The sequence below is a fragment of the Rana temporaria genome, chromosome 5 (genome assembly GCF_905171775.1).
Source record: "Rana temporaria chromosome 5, aRanTem1.1, whole genome shotgun sequence".
Classification (NCBI taxonomy): Eukaryota; Metazoa; Chordata; class Amphibia; order Anura; family Ranidae; genus Rana; species Rana temporaria.
In genome coordinates this window covers 288,568,697-288,588,299 of record NC_053493.1, presented here as the reverse complement: position 1 = coordinate 288,588,299, position 19,603 = coordinate 288,568,697, and the positions used below count along the sequence as shown (strand labels likewise).

The 19,603-nt window shown below is 42.1% G+C and overlaps 2 protein-coding genes across 6 annotated transcripts in view; one reads left to right on the top strand and one right to left on the bottom strand.

Annotated features, from left to right (window-relative positions):
* The window catches only part of GNAL (G protein subunit alpha L), a 373,555-nt gene extending 370,295 nt beyond the window's left edge, over positions 1 to 3,260 (top strand). For all 3 annotated transcript variants that reach the window (XM_040353942.1, XM_040353943.1, XM_040353944.1), the window contains one exon: positions 196 to 3,260. In XM_040353942.1, the coding sequence (XP_040209876.1) occupies positions 196 to 342 (147 nt within the window). In that variant the 3' untranslated portion in view covers positions 343 to 3,260. The remainder of the gene's footprint in view (positions 1 to 195) is intronic.
* Positions 3,261 to 4,098: 838 nt separating this feature from the next.
* Positions 4,099 to 19,603, bottom strand: part of MPPE1 (metallophosphoesterase 1) — a 53,063-nt gene continuing 37,558 nt past the window's right edge. For all 3 annotated transcript variants that reach the window (XM_040353946.1, XM_040353947.1, XM_040353945.1), the window contains one exon: positions 4,099 to 4,615. In XM_040353946.1, coding sequence (XP_040209880.1) covers positions 4,442 to 4,615 — 174 coding nt within the window. In that variant the 3' untranslated portion in view covers positions 4,099 to 4,441. The remainder of the gene's footprint in view (positions 4,616 to 19,603) is intronic.

Genomic DNA, 19,603 nt, shown 5'->3' with positions numbered 1-19,603 from the left:
TATACCCAGAGGTTTGATGCCATCTCTCAGTGCATGCTGGGAGACATTGGGCAGCCTCCCTATGACATGTTTCCCCCAAGATATCTTGCTCTCAATGTCTTGATATGAGTCTCGTGTAGCCAAATGACATGTATAATGTTCAATGAATGTATCCTGAGAGCTTATAAAACAAGATGTTTTCTTTTGTCTGTGCAGCGGATAAGTACAGCGAGTGGAGATGGAAGACATTACTGCTATCCTCATTTTACCTGTGCCGTAGACACTGAGAACATTCGCAGAGTTTTCAATGACTGTCGAGATATCATCCAGAGAATGCACCTCCGCCAATATGAACTCTTGTAATCATTTTCACTGTGGAGCCTGTGGTTTTAAATCCTTTGCCACTTTCTGTCTCTTTCCTCTGTACTGCTCCACACAGGGTGGAACATCCCTACAGCGCACTTTTTTTCTAGGCTTCTTTGCTTTTATTTTATTTTTTTTTGTTACCAATGTCTCATTTTCCCTTTATGAAAGAGGGCAGCTGAAGTCCTTGTATATTTATTTTTTTCACAGGACACTTTTTTTTTTTTCCTAACCATTCCTCTGTATAATTACTGCTCATTCCCCTTACTAAGGACCCTATTGGTCGCTATCTGGGCATAGATTATGGCAACGCCTGCACCTTTAGTGAATTTAGCAGATCTCACCTACATAGCCACCTGTGCAGAAGACAGGGCCAGAAGCCATTTCTACGTTCTTTAAGGTAGTATGCCCCCAGACTATCACTTCTGCAGGTACAACAAAAATCACTGTACACCCCTTACTGCTAGGCTGAGCATGCAGTGGGTAGGTGATTCACTTACTCCAACCTTCTGCTAGAAAAGACTAGGGTTCCTCGGCTTACTAATCTATTTAGGACATATTTGATTTGACTTTCTGTAAGCACAACAGGATGATTCCGTAGGGTAAAGAGGTTTGTGCAAAGTACAGCAAGCCATAGCAACGTATCAGAATTCATCTCACTGATCTGATTGTAGTAAAATGAAATCCTACGGGGTAACTGCATTTTGCACATCATCATCATCATTGCTTTGTACGGCTTTACAGATGGAGCCAATGAGTGCATCTTTTAGTATGTGTTGCATTTGTGGCGAATAAGAAAGTCAACATAGTCTGTTTTATATACCAAAAGATTAGTGTCCATTTAAAAGCGCTATCCTCACAAGTTAATAGGAAGACTACAATTACCGGTCTCCTGAGTGTAGACAGGAAAGAAAACATTAGCTGTTTTTAGATGGGGGTCCCTAGAACCCCCTCTTTGTGGGAACGTCACATGACTCTTGTAACTATGAAGCTCATGTCCAGTGGTTTACATCGTAGCAGGATCATTCTGATGGTTCCAGTGTGGTTCCAAAAAGCAGTAAGTGATATGCGACAGGGATTCACATTTAAAAACGAGCAGCGATCTTGGATGTTCACGGGGTGACCAGGACCGTGACCTAGGAGAGGTGTACAGACAGGCAATATCAAAACTCATAGTAAATAGAAGACTGCACCTTTTAATATTATTAAATATATGTATGATAGGGCAATGGACACCACCCTATTAGAGGTCGGGGTGAAACGCACTGATTGGAGTAGTGTGCTTTAGGAAAAATAAACTCTTCAAAGGAGGAGGGACAAACATTTGTTTGAGCAGTAGCTTTGCTTTAAGTGGCTCTCTGAACAAGAAAGGTTACCATTCCACTAAGCCTTTGGCTACCTCTGTTCTTTAGCATTATATTTTATTTTTTTACCTCTTTTGGGCTCATGCCCTTGGAGTGTACACCCATCTTTTAGATGGCACTATGCTCAGACTTATTCCTGTGTGGATTTTATTATCTTATTATAGCTATTTTTACTTTACCATGACACTGAAGAGTACTTGATGGAGGAAATAAGAAATAATGCACTTTGTATCAGGTTAAAAAAAAAGAAAAAAAAAAAAAAAAGAGTAGATGAAGTTACACACAATGTAGCAGCACCAGAGATATTTATTATTGTCACAGATCTTTGCAATGGTGAGTTGCAGGTCAACAGAGTGACCTCGGCTCGTGAACACCTTCAGGTGGAGGAGGGAGCTTGTGGTCCATTGCAGAGCAGTGGACTGCAAGCCTTCGGTGACGCGGAGTTTAAAGGACGTTCCAGAATCCATACATAGTGTAGGTTAACGAAGAAGCAAAGTCAAGCTTTTTTTTTTTTTTTTTTTTACATTTTTATGGTATATTGTGGCTAAGTGTTTCTGCACACCTCAGGCATTCAAACTGCAGCTGCTTTCAGCCTCTCACGTCAAGGCAGAAAAGAAAAAAAAAATGACCACCTGCACCGATATTATATGCTTTGTCCACAGATGATCTTTTTAGCCTTAGATCATTACTGGGCTTTAGTCCTTCATAGAGTTTTTTTTTTTTGTTTTTTTTTTATTTTGTTTAACTGCTGGTTTATTATAATGTACAGATGTAAAATGTAATATTATTTTGTACAACTTTATTGAAAAAAAAATAATACTTGTAGAAGATCTTTGTGCCTTGATTATGGCTGTACCTGTAAAATGAGCTAAGATGTAAGTATGTTTTTGATTGCGCTGTACAGCTTGATGTCAAACTTGCCTGCAGCTGTGACTGCAGGTAGGAACTATCTGTAGAATTTAGTTTTTTTTCTGGTTTATATAAAAGAAGGAAATGCTCTTTAGTACAAAAAAAAAAAAAGAAAACAAAAAAAAAAAAGTATAAATTATGCAAATTAACCACTTACCTTTACAAGTAAGGTCCTACAATGACCAGTTGTTGCAGCAAACATGCCTTTTTTTGTTTTCCTTCTGTTATATGTGCAGGCACGGGAAGGAGGTGAAGAAGTCTCAGCTTTAAAAAAAAAAAAAATCTATTGGAATCCATTTCTTTGTTCATATTTGCAGCCTAGTGGTGTTTTAGTGGGAACCAAGGAGTTTTTTTTTTTTTATTATTAATTTTTACATTTCTTTTAGGAACTTTTTGATCATATTTGCATGGATTCAACATTCCCAGTATTGCCACAGAGATACTGTCAATGTTACCTAATGGCAGCATCAGTTTAGGCTTGCTCCATTTATGGCAGCAGTGGATGTTGTGTAAGCCTATAGCACGATGAGGAGGGTAAACAAAAAGGTGGAAATCTTTGTCTAACCTGATAAATTTACAAGATGACATTTTAATTTCTCTTTTAATAAAGAGACACATTAGAAAGTTGGTTTATTTTAAATATTATAGAATTGATATGTGTGACTATTTCTCAAACTTGAATAATTTATGCAAATGTTCTCTAAAGAAGTTGTGGTACAATACTATATATAAATATATATATAATATAAATATACAAAGCAAGAACTGCTGTAGCAATAAGGCATGTCCTTTTTAGTAATTATTACACTGCTTTATATTTTATACTTAGGTGTTTTATGTATGTGAGTCTAGATGACCTGTGTCCAAGATAACCTGTACATTGTCTACACTTACTGTTAATAGCGGTAAAGACAAGCCTTTTTAGACAACATCACTTAAGATTTGTTGAATAATGTCAGTCCTCCAATTGCTGCCTTCCTATCCACTTGCGCAGTGGAGGTGCCACGCGATACCTTCAAGACATTGGACAAAGTTAAATTGCGTACGGTTGTCTTCATGTCTACTTTACAGTTGTACAAGACTCTTGGAGAGACTTTTATAATGTTTATATTGGAGCCCCATATAGCAATCATCACTGTGTGGCTCACATCAGACCACAGAGGAATCACTACCAAAGTAAAGAGAGGGTGTACTTAATGGGTATGCACAGGGATGTGTTCTGCATCCCAAAGTGATAAACCCCGGAATTCATTGTTCCTCTGGCCATAAAGTATGAGGACTGCGTGTCTGTAGAGAGACCTGTACACTTCATAATAGTGAGCAACCTTTTTGTCTTGTGTTAAGCGCCCATGGATTTTTTTTTTCCACCCCTGACCCCGTTTATGCCATTCATTTTGAAAGACTAAACTTGTGATAACAACCCTTGCCTTTCTCACTGAGGCTAAAGTTTATCAAAACATAAAAATGGCATACATACAATAAATATCATAGACAATCATATTTATTTAAATAAAAAGTAAAAAAGTATCATTTTGAGCATTAATATCCAGGTTGGCCTGAGAAGTGAAATAAAAAAAAGAACAGAAAGGTAAAGTGTCCACAGGCTGACCTTAACCACACAGGGCTCATCTGTATGGTCCTGGAGGGGATATGGCTATCAAATCAATGAAGGATTTTTTTTTTCTTTAATGTATAGGTTACAGTCACATATTGTACAGGTACATCATTTAATAAATATATATTTGGTAAAATGTACTGGTCTATTCTAGAGAAAAAAAAACTAGTGTTTTCCATATGGCATGGCTTGAGTATGGAACATGCCTCCTTTACACTGGTTTTTCCTTGGGCGTGAAGAAGGATTTCAAAGCATTTATTAGAGACAACTGGAATACTGCATAGAGAAATAGCAGCATGCTTGCTACAGAGTAGGTGTAGATGACCGTGTTCTCAGATGGAAGGAAGCATTTTTCAAGTGCAAAGTCTTCAGCTGTGATCAAGCCCTGAGGAGAAAAAAAAAGAAAAATTAAGAAAACCTTAGCAGAACATCCATTGCCTTTCATAACCCAGCAAAGCAATCCTCATCAAACTGAGAACATCTACTAACAATTCACACACATGGAAAGTGAACTGGTGTTCCTAGGTTTTTAGTAGATATATCAATGCAGCTCATTTGTAAAGCACTATAGGGATAATATTTCTAAATAAAGGGTTCTTTCCAGGGGAAGCCAATGCCAACGACTGGTCCTGTGAGTAACCCCTTAGGGTTTACTTTGTGAATTGCATGCCAACATTTTCAGAGCATTTAGGGAAGGTATATGAAAGGTGGACACAAGGCATCATTGCTGGCAAGTGTCCTGTAGTAGAAGGAAGACTGCTATGCTTAACAGGCATTTCCTTTTTACAGAATAGTATGTTCATTTGTGGCCTTACAGATCTGCTCAGAAAACATTAAAATCAAGATGGTGGCTAAGACCCGGTGTGGTCACTGCACACTATGCTTTAAAAAAAAATGGCTCTCGCATCACAATACTCAGGATAACCTTCATTTTAGCACAATTGCTGTGATAACACAATGTTTAAAAATATAAACAATAAAAGACCACCAAAAGTAGCATATAACCCTCCTTTGTATAACTTTTAATGGGGATGTAGTTTTCTTCATATTTATTTTTAAAGACACACACACAAATGAAATCTAATGCAAGTGATTAATGTGTGTGCCCGAGTTAAAAAAACAAAACAAAAAAAAACTTGTTCCTATGCATAGTTTGCAAATGTATACATGGGATAGTCATAGTTGCACATTTTTATATATATATATACACACACACATACATACATACATACATATATACACACACACAATCTCACAAAAGTGAGTCACATTTTTGTAAATATTTTATTATATCTTCATGTGACAACACTGAAGAAATTACACTTTGCTACAATGTAAAGTAGTGAGTGTACAACAGTGTGAATTTGCTGTCCCCTCAAAATAACTCAACACACAGCCATTAATGTCTAAACAGCTGGCAACAAAAGTGAGTACACCCCTAGCGTCATCTCCAGAGGTTGGTTTAAGGAAAAAGACTATGAATGTTCCCAGCATTGCTGCAGATGTTGAAGGGGTGGGGGGGGGGGGGTCAGCCTGTCAGTGCTCAGACCATATACCACACACTGCATAAAATTGGTCTGCATGGCTGTCATCCCAAAAGGAAGCCTCTTCTAAAGATGATGCACAAGAGAACCCACAGTTTGCTGAAGACAAGCAGACTAAGGACAAGGATTACCGGAACCGTGTCCTGTGGTCTGATGAGACCAAGATAAAATTATTTGGTTCAGATGGTGTCAAGCATGTGTGTGGCGGCAACCAGGTGAGGAGTACAAAGACAAGTGTGCCTTGCCTACAGTCAAGCATGGTGGTGGTAGTGTCCTGGTCTGGGACTGTACAAGTCACTGGGGAGCTGCAGTTCATTGAGGGAACCATTAATGCCAACATGTACTGTGACATACTGAAGCAAAGTATGATCCCCTCCCTCTTGGAGACTGGGCTGGAGGGCAGTATTCCAACATAACGACCCCAAACACACCTCTAAGATTACCACTGCCTTGCTAAAGAAGCTGAGGGTAAAGGTGATGGACTGGCCAAGCATGTCTCCAGACCTAAACCCTATTGAGCGTCTGTGGGGCATCCTCAAACGGAAGGTGGAGAAGCACAAGGTCTCCTAACATTCATCAGATTTGTGATGTGGTCATGGAGGAGTAGAAGAGGACTTCAGTGTCAGCCTATGAAGTTCTGGTGAACTCCATGCCCAAGAGGGTTAAGGCAGTGCTGGAAAATAATGGTGGTCACACAAAATATTGACACTTTGGGCCCAATTTGGATATTTTCATTTAGGGGTATACTTACTTTTTTGCCAGCTGTTTAGACAATAATGGCTGTGTGTGGAGTTATTTTGAGGGGACAGCACATTTACAGTTATACAAGCTGTACACTCACTACTTTACATTGTAGCAAAGTAATTTCTTCAGTGAAAATATATAAATAAAATATTTACAAAAATGTGAGGGTGTGCTCATTTTTGTGAAATACTGTATATATTCCCTGTTTGTGCATCCCACACAATGGTTTTGCTTTAGTGCTCCTTCAAACCATGCTCATCTAGAAGTTGGCTGATGCATGCGAAAGCCATGCACCATTTATGTGGCCAATTTCTTCCCAGACAATATGAGAAAAACATCGCCCTCTAGTGGCCAATCTACCATTACCCAAATATGAGACCGTTCCAGTTTTACAAACTTGGTCTTCTATCTGAATTTTAAGTCAAATACTGCAATAATAAACTATGGGGGTATTTTTTTTATAATGCAATGAATGTGACAATCGCTGCAGGTGTATTTTTCTGATGTGTTTTAAATGATTTAAATTTAGTGATCTATTCACCTGCAGTGAATCAACTGCATTCACTGCTTTAAAGAGAAAGAATAGAATATATTCAGCATGTGAACACTTAGTGCCGGGGTCACACTGAGGCGGCGTCAAATTAATCCCACAACGCGCAACCTCAGTGCGCCTTGCAAACGACTTCTTTAATAAAGGTTAATGCAAGCCACTCTGAAGTCCCCCCCCCCCCCCCCCCAAGTAGTACAGGAACTTTTTTCTAAGTCTGAGCGACTTGAGTTGCTCCCATTAGACCGGTTCCATTGCATGGAGCGCGACTTTTTCAGGTGGCTTGCTTGCCTGACAGGTCCCTCCACTGTGAACCGGAACTCAGAGATATTTATAAAGGATCAGTTCACCTTTTGGCACGTTACATGTTTCAGCAGCTGCAGCCCCTCCCCCACAACTACCTTTGCGGCTGTCAGCTTGTAGTTCTCAATAAACTACCATGGCACTGTTGAGCGCTCTGGCAAGTTCATTCATTCTTCCTGTCAGTGTGTATCTGTCTGCCTATATGTGCAAACAGATACCCTGGGAAGTTCCTGTGACTTCGGACGGGCAGAGGTGGAAATTGTGACATCTTCACCTGAATCAATCAGAGGAAGCTCTGTATTCATTGATGAAATACAAAGCCTCCTATGAATGGCAACTCCATTTTGTTCTGGGAGCTGGCCAAGAAGTCATCATCCCACTGCCAGAACAGAGCGATGTATACAGTATGTAGCTGTTGCAACATACATCTGTAAGGCTGGGTTCACACTAGCGCCATTTGTGCATTCTGAATTTGCATGTATATAGCATCCCATTCAGTTCATTGGGCTGCTGTACCTGCAGAAAACGCAGGAAAAAGGTCCTTGCAGCTTTTAAAAAAAAAAGCTGCGCAACGCTCAATTTTCTGAGGAGTGGGGGTGTCAGTAGGACTTAATGCCACTTTCTGCGTGTTGGTATAAGAGCAGTGTCTATTAGCTGTGGGTGCAGGAAAGTGTGCGATTTACATGCTGTCCTGCACCCGCAACAGTGTGAACCTAGCCTTAGTGAAGCAAATTTTGTTTTGCCCAGCTTGGCTGAAACTAGGGGTACCCAATCTTTTGAAGAGCGAGGGCCACAATAAAATAACATGGTTCAAAATTTCTTATTATGAACATTTTCCTCCTGCAGCCGTTAAATGCTGGTGGGAGAAAGAGGATAAGCCAACTTTCAGCAGTTGCAGGAGGAAAATGGAGAGGATTGATTCCTGTATATGCGGCCCCTCCTGTCCAAGTGTAACAGAGAATGTCACAGGGAGGCTGCACATTCCCCCTGGAGCATGGATTGGGGACACCATTGCGACCTCTTACACTACACCAGTGGTTTGGGGGGGGGGGGGTCTTAAACACATTTCAACTATGGGGTTTTACTGACCCTGAAAACCACAAATGTAAATGAGCCCCCTATAAGGCTGCTTTCACACTGATGAGCTTCAGTTTCCCCGCACCTGCAGCTTTCCTGTGGGTGAGCTTCACTTTGCCATAGACTTATATATATATATATATATATATATATATAGTGCAATAAAACTGCCGCACTCAGGAGGTTTAATGCCAATTCAGAAAGCACACCATACCTGCAGAATATAATAGACATATATGGTTCAATGCAGCTAACCCACAGATCAGTGTGAAAGTAGCCTTATAGTTGTTATCCTTTTTAGAAGTGCTCATTTGCCATTGAAAAAGTGCAGTGTATGCAATACACTGACTCCCCCAAGGTCCAAGGAGTAGTGCATTTGGTATCGCTCCGCTTGGGTCAGAAGCCGACAGTATAGCAGAAGCATCTGCTTATGCAGCTCCTGCTTTTTCCACAGCCGCCTGCTTCCTCCACTGCCAGTCCCAGCTCGATGCACGCGGATGGTGATGGGTCAGCAAGCCCAGATTGTGATCGTGTTTCCAACCAGGGCATGCACTTCCCCATGTTTAAAGTCAGGGGCCACAGGCTGAGCACCCTTGGCCTAAACAGAAACCGAAGTTAGACTTTACCAATCTGTTTATTTATGAAAACAAGTACAAAGCCTAAGTGGCCTAGTCCACGTGAGTAGTCACAGAACAAAACCAATACTAACAACAATAAAGAAAAAAACATCAGGTGCAGTGTGGCTCCTGTGATCAAAAGAATGATTGCAGGAGGAAAAAGAAAATTGCCCCTATCCTACACTAGCGTCCCCAGCAAGAGCCAGTACAGAAGGATATGGCCCTCCTGTTATCCTAGTAGTAAGTCAAAAGTTGCTGTTAAATAGTAGTCATAGTTGCCATAGAGAATTCTCCAAACCACCGTGCCCAAACTTTGTTATATTTTTTGGGTAGCCTGTTACTGTAGCTGTACGTTGGAATTCACCAGTTGCTTCCCAAATTAAATAGAGGGAGTATTAATGCTTCGGTATAGCCTTCCCGGCATAAAACGAGGGTATGAAGGAGGTCTGAGTGAATGCATTGATGTTACAGACAGTGTCAATCCCTAAAAAAATAATCTCTTTTTGGATGATCACAGCACCAGCAAGAATAATAGAGCAGTGGATTAGGCCGATGGAGCCTGTGTGGCGTGTAATATTCACGTTACATTTTAACTTTGGGACTTTCATGTATCAGGACATGCTTTCCGCATTAGAAGAGGAAGGTGGTCACCTGCAGGGCATCAGGGCCTGAGGCCTTACCATTAGGAAAGCAGCCGATTGCTAAAAGGACTTCCTCTGGAGTTGTAGGATGCATCATAAATTCTGTGTTTGAATCAAAGAGCCATGCTAATGCTATCAGGTCAAGTAAAGAAGCAAGGTTAGAGGGGTTAAAATTCAAGGGCAGGCAAGCGCTATGAAGACCAGTGTAACAGTTTGTAATTTCAGACAAAATTCCCCCAGGGGATGTAGTTATGGAATTATCCAAGATCCTAATTTTAGGAATAATGGTAATAGGCCTGCCATGTTGATATATTATGACAAGGAACCAACCACTTATGTCCCCTTGTTAAAAAAAAATAAAGTGTTTTTTACATTTATACAAGTCAGCCCTGGTGATATCAGCTAGGTAACCAATTCACATCATGCAGACATGAGCAGGTCAAAATTGTCGGAGGTGTGGGAGGCAGCATACTGGTCAGGCCTGGCATCCACTTCAGTTTCCGTGAGCATTGTATATTAGAGGCCTTATCAGATCGAATAGATGGAACAGGGGAGACATACTGACCTCTAATGGATGCCTTTAAGGCATCCTATACCAAGCCTGGAAAAGACGACCCCCTCATTTTGGCTCCAATATTCTTGAATTCATGTGGGAATACACTCTAAGGCTTTGGGATGCAAGATCCAATGAGCACCCATAAATACACGTTTACCAATTTTTATTGCAGAAAGATCACATCACAGGGTAGGTGCAATGTTTCGGAGCCAAGCAGGACTCCTTCATCAGGCATGTGACAGAGTGCATACATTGAAGACAGAATATAAATGAACTACCATCAATCAAAATAAAGGAAAACAGTGACACCACCCCCCCATCTGACGTCACATCACATTCCCGTCAAAAGGCCGTTTTATACTGTAAAATAAAACCATGTTTGGGTGTGTAAGGCAATGTTCCTATACATCATTTATTACCTAAGGAGGCCCCAGCAAGCACCTTAGTGCCCCACAGTGATCGGGCACATCTCCAAGATGTGTACTGATCTTGGTACATAAACAACGGGACCAGGCATCCCCATTGCATGGCAGCACGGCCCTGAGCCAATCACAGCGCACCATATGGACACACTTCACTGGGACCTGGAAGCACATGCCTGACAAAAAGGTCCTGCATGGCTCCAAAACTTTGCACCTGCTCTGTTGTGATATGATCATTTTGCAATAAAAGTTTTAGACTGCAATCCAAGACCCATGGTGTGCTGGCGAACATGTGTATTTATCTGTGATATATCCAGTGTCCAGATGGTGATCGCTGCAGCACCCACTACAGAGGAGCCTCTAATCCAGGAAAGTGTGCAATGGGAATATGAACAAAACCAATGGGCACCCAGTCGCCACAGATATCTGTTTCAGTACCGACAGGTCCTTAGCGTCAGAGCAGGGTCAGATAGGCCAATTCAGAGATAATAAATCTCTTTGACAAAAGGGATGAATTAACAAATGCCAGATCAATGTGGGAGGAGGTTTTCCGAGTGGTAGAGAAATAGGAGTAAGCTCTAATAGCAGGGTGTTTCCACCACTAGACCTTAGTGAGATCCATAGCTAGAAGTTCCCAGTAAAAAAAAAATGGTGGGGGAAGGTCTGTTCAGGGTTGGTGACAAGGTGGCATTGTAATCACCCATAAACAACAGTTTTGCAGGGCATAAGGAATCATTCTCTCCAGGAACACGTAATAGAACATCACAGAATGGAGGGGTAAGTAAACATTTCCAATACCATAAGGTGAGCACCAAGATAAACTTTCCCTGGGGTCTGTATGCACTTCCTCAACACAAGTTAGACTTTAAGGTGAAATGCCTGCCATAACTTTGTAACAAAGTGGGGAAGGTTCAGAGCCTTTTGCATTGATACTGAGCTCGGTCTCACTATTTTTCCTACAACACCCAATTCCAAAAATGTTGGGATGCTATATAAAATCTACACGAAACCAGAATGCAACCCATAGGTTATTCACAACAGAAAACATGATGAAATGTTTAAAAAAAAATAAGATCATTTTGAAACTCAAGAAACGTTGGGACGGGGGAAACAAAAAAACTGCCAATGTAAGTGGTACTAACAAGAAAGAACTGGGACAACATTTTGCAACTAATTATGTTAATTATATTATTGACCTGTTGCTAGTTAAGTATAAAATAAAAAAAGCATCCTAGAGAGTCAGTGTCCCAGAAGTAAAGATGCACAGAGGTTTACCAATTTGTGAAAAGCTGTGTCTAAAAATTTTCGAACTATTTCAGAATAATATTCCTCAATGTAAAACTGCATAATAATATCTTTAAAAGATTCAGAATCTGGAGAAATCTCTGTGCAAGGGAAAAGGCTGAAACCCAATACAGTGGAACCTCGAATTACGAGCATACTCCGTTCCAGGAGAATGCTCGTAATCCAAAGTACTCGCATTTGAAAGCGAGTTTCCCCATTTAAGTCAATGGAAACGAAAATAATTAGTTCTGCATTGACTTCAATGGCATGCAATACCGCATGCAGCCATAGGTGAGCCTTGGGAACACATGAAAAGGCCAAAGGACCGCTCGGCTGACCTCAGCAAACCCCGGAAAGGCTCAGGAACGGAGAATTTCCAAACGGCGCCGTTCAGCTCCGCTTGGCTCCCGTGCCCCCCCCCCCCCCCACCTCAGGCCAAACGCGATACTGCACACCGCTTTGGCTTGAATCCTGCTTGTTTTGCGAGACACTTGCAAACAGAGTTAGGATTTTAAAAAAAATACAGTGCTCGTATTGCGAAATGCTCGTTAACCTCGTTACTCACAATCCGAGGTTCCACTGTATTGGATGCCCATGATCTTCGGGCCCTCAGATGGCACTGAAATAAGAATAGGCATGCTGATTCTGTGATTGAGATCACTGCATGGGCGCAGGAATATTTCCCAAAATTAGTGTCTGTGAACACATTTTGCCACATCATCCAAAAATGTGAGGTACAGCTCTATCATGCAAAGAAGAAGTCATATCGAAATATCATCCAGAGATGCCACCATCTTCTATGGGCCACAGCTCATTTAAAATGGTCTGTAGTAAAGTGGAAACTGTTCTGTGTTCAGACAAATCAAAATGTGAGATTCATTTTGGCACCATAGGCACAGCGCCCTTTTGGACTAAAAAGAAGAGGGACCTTCTAGATTTTTATCAGCAGTCAGTTCAAAAGTCTGCATCTCTGATGGTATGTGGGTGCATTAGTGCTTAGGGTTTAATAAGCTGCTTGCACATCTGGAAAGGTTCCATCAATGCTGAAAGATATATCCAGGTTTTATAGCAGCATATGCTCCCATCCAGACGGTGTCTTTTTTAGTGAAGGCCTTGCATATTTCAGCAGGACAATTCTAAACCGCATACTGCATCTATAACAGAAGGATGGCTTGTAGTAGAAGAGTCCGGGTGCTGAACTAGCCTGCCTGCAATACAGACCTTTTTCCAATTGACAAGATTTGGCACATCCTAAAATACAACAAAGTCCCAGGACTGTTGGGCAGTTAGAATCCTGTAATCGGGCAAGAATGGGACAACATTCCTCTCCCAAAGGTTTTAGCAACTGGTCTCCTCAGTTGAAAAGTTGAGAATAGCTAGTTAATAATATAAAACCAAAAACAATTGAACTAATCAATTATTGGTAAAAATTACAAATGAATGTGATAAATATGTGAAGTTGTGGCTGAAATTTTAGTTGGTCTACCTGACAGTGGTTTGGTTTCAACAGAACCCCTCATTTTCCACTTCTTGATTAGAGTTTGAACACTGCTGAGAGGCATTCTCAATTCCTTAGATATCTTTTTTTTATTATTATTATTATTATTATTAGGGTTGTCCCGATACCACTTTTTTAGGACTGAGTACGAGTACCGATACTTTTTTCCAAGTACTCGCCGATACCGAATACCGATACTTTTTTTTTTAATGTCATGTGACAGTTTGACAGATGGGGACTGACATGTGGCTGGCACTGAAATGCTGTGAAAAACAACACAAGCTATAAAAAAATAAAAATAAATATGCTGCAATACCTATCTTGGTACACCCTGCACTCAGCTGCAGTAAGCAGCAGCAGACATCTTGTTACACCCAGCCCATATAGCTCAGGCTGGGTGTAACAAGATGTCTGCTGCTGCTTACTGCAGCCGAGTGCAGGGTGTACCAAGATGAGCGTAGGGACGTTCGGCCGCTGACAGCAACTGAATGTGTCACTGATCCTGATGCAGCTGCGCCCTACACGACTGCCAGCTTACCAGGTTTAACTGCAGGTAAGGAATCGCTCTCCTCCCGCCGACTCCGTCCACCAACTGTGCCCACCCTCGCATTTCCTTTCACAGACTCTGCCCGCCAGGGGCGTACCTAGAGCATTTGGCACCCAGGGTAGATCCTATATGTGGCACACCCCCCCACACCACGATAAAATGTAAAAACACCCCACTGTGTGCCCCCTGCATACCTCTGTATCCTTCAATATATCTTTGTCACTACTGTGTACCCCTCTCCACAACTGCACCTCTAAGACCCCTTTACACAGCACCCTGCATCACTGCACCCCTTTACATTACAAAGCACCCTGCATCACTGCACCCCTTTACATTACACAGCACCCTACATCACCGGACCCCTTTACATTACAAAGCACCCTGCATCACTGCACCCCTTTACATTACACAGCACCCTGCACCCCTTTACATTACACAGACACCCCCCCTAACAGTTCTGGACCCCCTGTATGTCACGCAGACCCCTCCACCTACAGTGCAGGCACCCCCCCCTTACAATACAGGCACCCCCTTACAATACAGGCATCCCCCATACAATAGACACTCCCCCTACAATACAGACACCCTCCCCCCCATTACAATACAGACACAGCCTATCAGATCCGTAATGCTGTGCACCTCGGCTCAGATGATCAGTGTGCCGTGCACGGAGGGGGGAGGCGGCTTTGGTCTGCTCGGCTGTGTGACTGTGAGGCAGTCACAGCCGAGAACTATCAGAGCAGCGGCTGGGTCCCGGGTGTGCCGACGCAAAGCCCCCCCCCTGTGTGTCTCTGTTACCGCGGCAGCTGCTGCTGTCACCGAAATGCGCCCGCTGTCTCCACACTTTAGTCGTGGAGAGGGGGCGCCGGCCTGACACCCCCGCCCCATAGTTAGTAGTCACTGCTGCCTGCCCCTCTCCAGCCAAACTGCGCCCGCCCTCCCAAGCCACTGACTCCTCCGGCTACAACAATAATAACAAAAAAAAAAGTATCGGTGAAGCATCGGGAGCATTTGCGCGAGTACAAGTACTCGCGCAAATGCTCTGTATCGGTCCCGATACCGATACTAGTATCGGGACAACCCTAATTATTATATCATCCCTTTCCTGATTTATACAGTTTAACCACTTCAGGCCCGGGCCAATTCTGATACTTTGTTTCTACATGTAAAGATCATCTTTTTTTTCTAGAAAATTGCATAGAACCCCCAAACACTATACAGTGGGATCCAAAGTTTGGGCACCCCAGGTAAAAATTTGTATTAATGTGCATAACGAAGCCAAGGAAAGATGGAAAAATCTCCAAAAGGCATCAAATTACAGATTAGACATTCTTATAATATGTAAAAAAAAAATAGATTTTATTTCCATCATTTACACTTTCAAAATGACAGAAAACAAAAAAATGGCATCTGCAAAAGTTTGGGCACCCTGCAGAATTTATAGCATGCACTGCCCCCTTTGCAAAGCTGAGACCTGCCAGTGTCATGGATTGATCTCAATCATCGTCTGGGAAGACCAGGTGATGTCGATCTCAAAGGTTTTAAATGCCCAGACTCATCTGACCTTGCCCCAACAATCAGCACCATGGGTTCTTCTAAGCAGTTGTCTAGAAAACTGAAACTGAAAATAGTTGACGCTCACAAAGCTGTAGAAGGCTATAAGAAGATAGCAAAGCGTTTTCAGATGTCAATATCCTCTGTTCGGGATGTAATTAAGAAATGGCAGTCATCAGGAACAGTGAAAGTTAAAGCAAGATCTGGGAGACCAAGAAAAATATCAGACAGAACAGCTCGCAGGATTGTGAGAAAAGCAATTCAAAACCCACGTTTGACTGCACGATCCCTCCAGAAAGATCTGGCAGACACTGGAGTTGTGGTACACTATTCCACTATAAAGAGATACTTGTACAAATATGGTCTTCATGGAAGAGTCATCAGAAGAAAACCTCTTCTACGTCCTCACCACAAAAATCTGCGTTTGAACTTTGCAAATGAACATATAGACAAGCCTGATGCATTTTGGAAACAAGTTCTATGGACCGATGAGGTTAAAATAGAACTTTTTGGCCGGAATGAGCAAAGGTACGTTTGGAGAAGAAAGGGCACAGAATTTAATAAAAAGAACCTCTGTTCAACTGTTAAGCATGGGGGTGGATTAATCATGCTTTGGGGTTGTATTGCAGCCAGTGGCACAGGGAAGATTTCACGAGTAGAAGGAAAAATGGATTCAATAAAATTTCAGCAAATTTTGGATGGTAACTTGATGCCATCTGTAAAAAAGCTGAAGTTAAAGAGAGGATGGCTTCTAGAAATGGATAATGATCCTAAACACACCTCAAAATCCACAGGGGATTACATCAAGAGGCGTAAACTGAAGGTTTTGCCATGGCCTTCACAATCTCCTGACCTCAACATAATTGAAAATCTATGGATAGACCTTAAAAGAGCAGTGAGTGACAGACAGCCCAGAAATCTCAAAGAACTGGAAGACTTTTGTAAGGAAGAATGGGCAAAGATACCTCAAACAAGAATTGAGACTCTTGGCTGGCTACAAAAAGCGTTTACAAGCTGTGATACTTGCCAAAGGGGGCAGTACAAGATATTAACTCTGCAGGGTGCCCAAACATTTGCAGAATCCATTTTTTTGTTTTCTGTCATTTTGAAAGTGTAAATGATGGAAATAAAATCTAACTTTTTTTGACATATTATAAGAATGTCTAATCTGTAATTTGATGCCTTTTGGAGATTTTTTCCATCTTTCCTTGGCTTCGTTATGCACATTAACACACATTTTTACCTGGGGTGCCCGGGACATTTAATAATCTCTGTGCGATGCGATTTCAGCCATGCAAATTGTATGGCTGAATTCACATCAAACTCGCACAGGACCCCTTTTTTTTGTCTGTAGCAGAAACGGATCGCATGGGTATTCACACCCATGCGATCAGATTCCTGTCCAAATTTGCAGATCGCACTGCGAGTTTGATGCAAATTCAGCCATATGATTTGTATGGCTGAAATCGCATCGCACAGAGATTGCATGTGATTTGCAGTGCGGTGCAAATCACATCCGAACTCTGATATCGCAGCAGTGTGAACCGGCTCTAATACTTTTATACTAGGAATTTTAATATATTTTATAGTGGGACTTTTATAATATAATCAATTAGTGACAATCTGTTACGCTTTGGTGGCAGGTGACAGTGGCAATCCACATCTGGGGACAGGCCACAGCTGTGGCAATCCACATCTGGGGACAGGCCACAGTGGTGGCAATCCACATCTGGGGACAGGCCACAGCGGTGGCAATCCACATGTAGGGACAGGCTTTGCTAACTAGCCAAAATGAGTAAAAAACAAACGTCATTGGAGAACTTTTTTGAAAAGGGGGAAAGACCCAATGATGAGACAACAGAAGACTCTAAGACTGCCAAAAACAAGAAAGCTGCATTTAAAAGAAAATACCAGGAGTCCTATTTAAATTACGGGTTCATTGCATCAGATGATTCACATTCTCCAAAACCGCTTTGTATAATATGTGTTGAGCGGCTATCCAATGAAGCCATGAAACCTTCAAAACTGCTTCGCCACATGGAGACCAAGCATCCTTCATTAAAAGACAAGCCTGTTGAGTTTTTCAAAAGAAATTAAAATGTGAACACGAAGGACAGAAGCAATTATTGAAGACCGCCTCTTCGATAAATGCATCTGCATTGAGAGCCTCATTCTTAGTGGCTAACTGTATTGCTAACTCTTTACAATCGGAGAACAGTTGATCCTGCCTGCTGCAAAGGACATTTGCTGTGAAATTTTAGGAGAGGCTGCGCTTGAAAAGGTGTCACATGTTCCTCTTTCGGGTAGCACTGTAGCTAGAAGAATTAATGAAATCGCAGAGGATATTGAAGCACAATTGATAGAGAGAATTAAGGAGTCACCATGGTATGCCATACAGGTTGACGAGTCTACTGATGTTGACAACAGGGCAACAATGCTTGTTTTTGTGCGATATGTTTTCCAGGAGGATGTCCATGAGGATATGCTATGTGCACTCTTCTTGCCAACCAACACCACAGCTTCAGAATTGTTCAAGTCTTTAAATGAATATATGTCAGGAAAACGGAACTGGTCATTTTGTGTTGGTATATGCACAGACGGAGCTGCTGCCATGACTGGACGGCTTTCTGTTTTTACTACTCGGGTCAAGGAGGTTGTTTCCGAATGAGAGTCTACGCACTGTGTCCTCCATAGAGAAATGCTGGCTAGCCGAAAAATGTCACCTGAACAACGTTTTGCAGGCTGTGATTAAAATTATCAACCATATTAAAGTACATGCCCTTAACTCACGTCTGTTTGAACAGCTCTGTGAGGAGATGGATGCAGAGCACACACGTCTTCTCTTATACACAGAAGTGAGATGGCTTTCTAAAAAGGTAGATCACTTAGCAGAGTGTTTGAGTTACGAGAGCTGCTCCAGAGATTCCTTTCTGAAAAACAGTCACCACTTGCAGCACATTTCAGTGTCACAGAATTGGTCACAAAACTTGCTTATTTGTGTGACATATTTAACCTGCTCAACAAACTTAATCTGTCACTTCAGGGAAGAATGAGAACTGTGTTCAAGTCGGCAGATAAAGTGGCTGCATTCAAAGCCAAACTGGAATTATGGGGGCGACGAGTGAACAATGGGATTTTTGACATGTTCCCAACATTATCAGAGCTTTTGAAAGAGACCGAGCCAGAACCTTCTTTAACCCAGCTGGTGCTTGATCACCTCTCTCAGCTTTCAAAAGAATTTGAGCATTACTTCCCAACCACAATTTTTTTTTTTTTTGAAAAGCCTATGGCGTGTGAACACACCCAAAAAACTCCACCGGTGCAGAAAAAATGTGCACACACATAAAGAGTGTTCACAAAAACGTGCAGATGGGTGCAACGTCAAGTGGTCCTCCTGTGAAGAAGGGACCCAAAACCCTGATCCCCCGGGGCGTTGGGCTCCAGACGGGGACTGAGGTACTGTGGTCCGAGCAACCAAAGCCGACACAGACCCAACTTCCTCGGAGGGACTGCCGAAACAGAACCCTCCCAGTACTAGGTGGGGCTCCCCCGAAGGGAGACCCCATGAGAGCAGGCAGACTAAGCCAGACCATGTCCACCCACTCCCAAGACGTTCAGGGCTGGCCCGAGGACCGGCACCCTAATAGTCACACAGTGAGACAAAACGTGCACAAAAAAAAAAAAAAAAAGACAAAAAGTGACAAACATAGGCAATAAATAAAATAAAGTGGGGGAAAGGGATAGTGGAGAGGAGAGTGAAGAAGTGGTCATTGTGGTATACAATGACCAGACCCTCCGGCCAGCAATAAAAAATTCCTCCGGTCCTAGCCAGAAGGCATTTGCAGACAAGATTCCTCTTTACGGGTGACCACCCCACTTCTGATTGTAAATGATAGTCTGGCATTGTATTTGTGCCATCTTGGCGGGCGACATTTCCTTGTGCGATTTTGGCAAATGTAATAGCTCTGGATTGAGAAGAAGGAAAAGGGGGCCCTCTTCCAGCGTTCGCTGATCCTCCAGAATTTAAAATCAGCTTTTA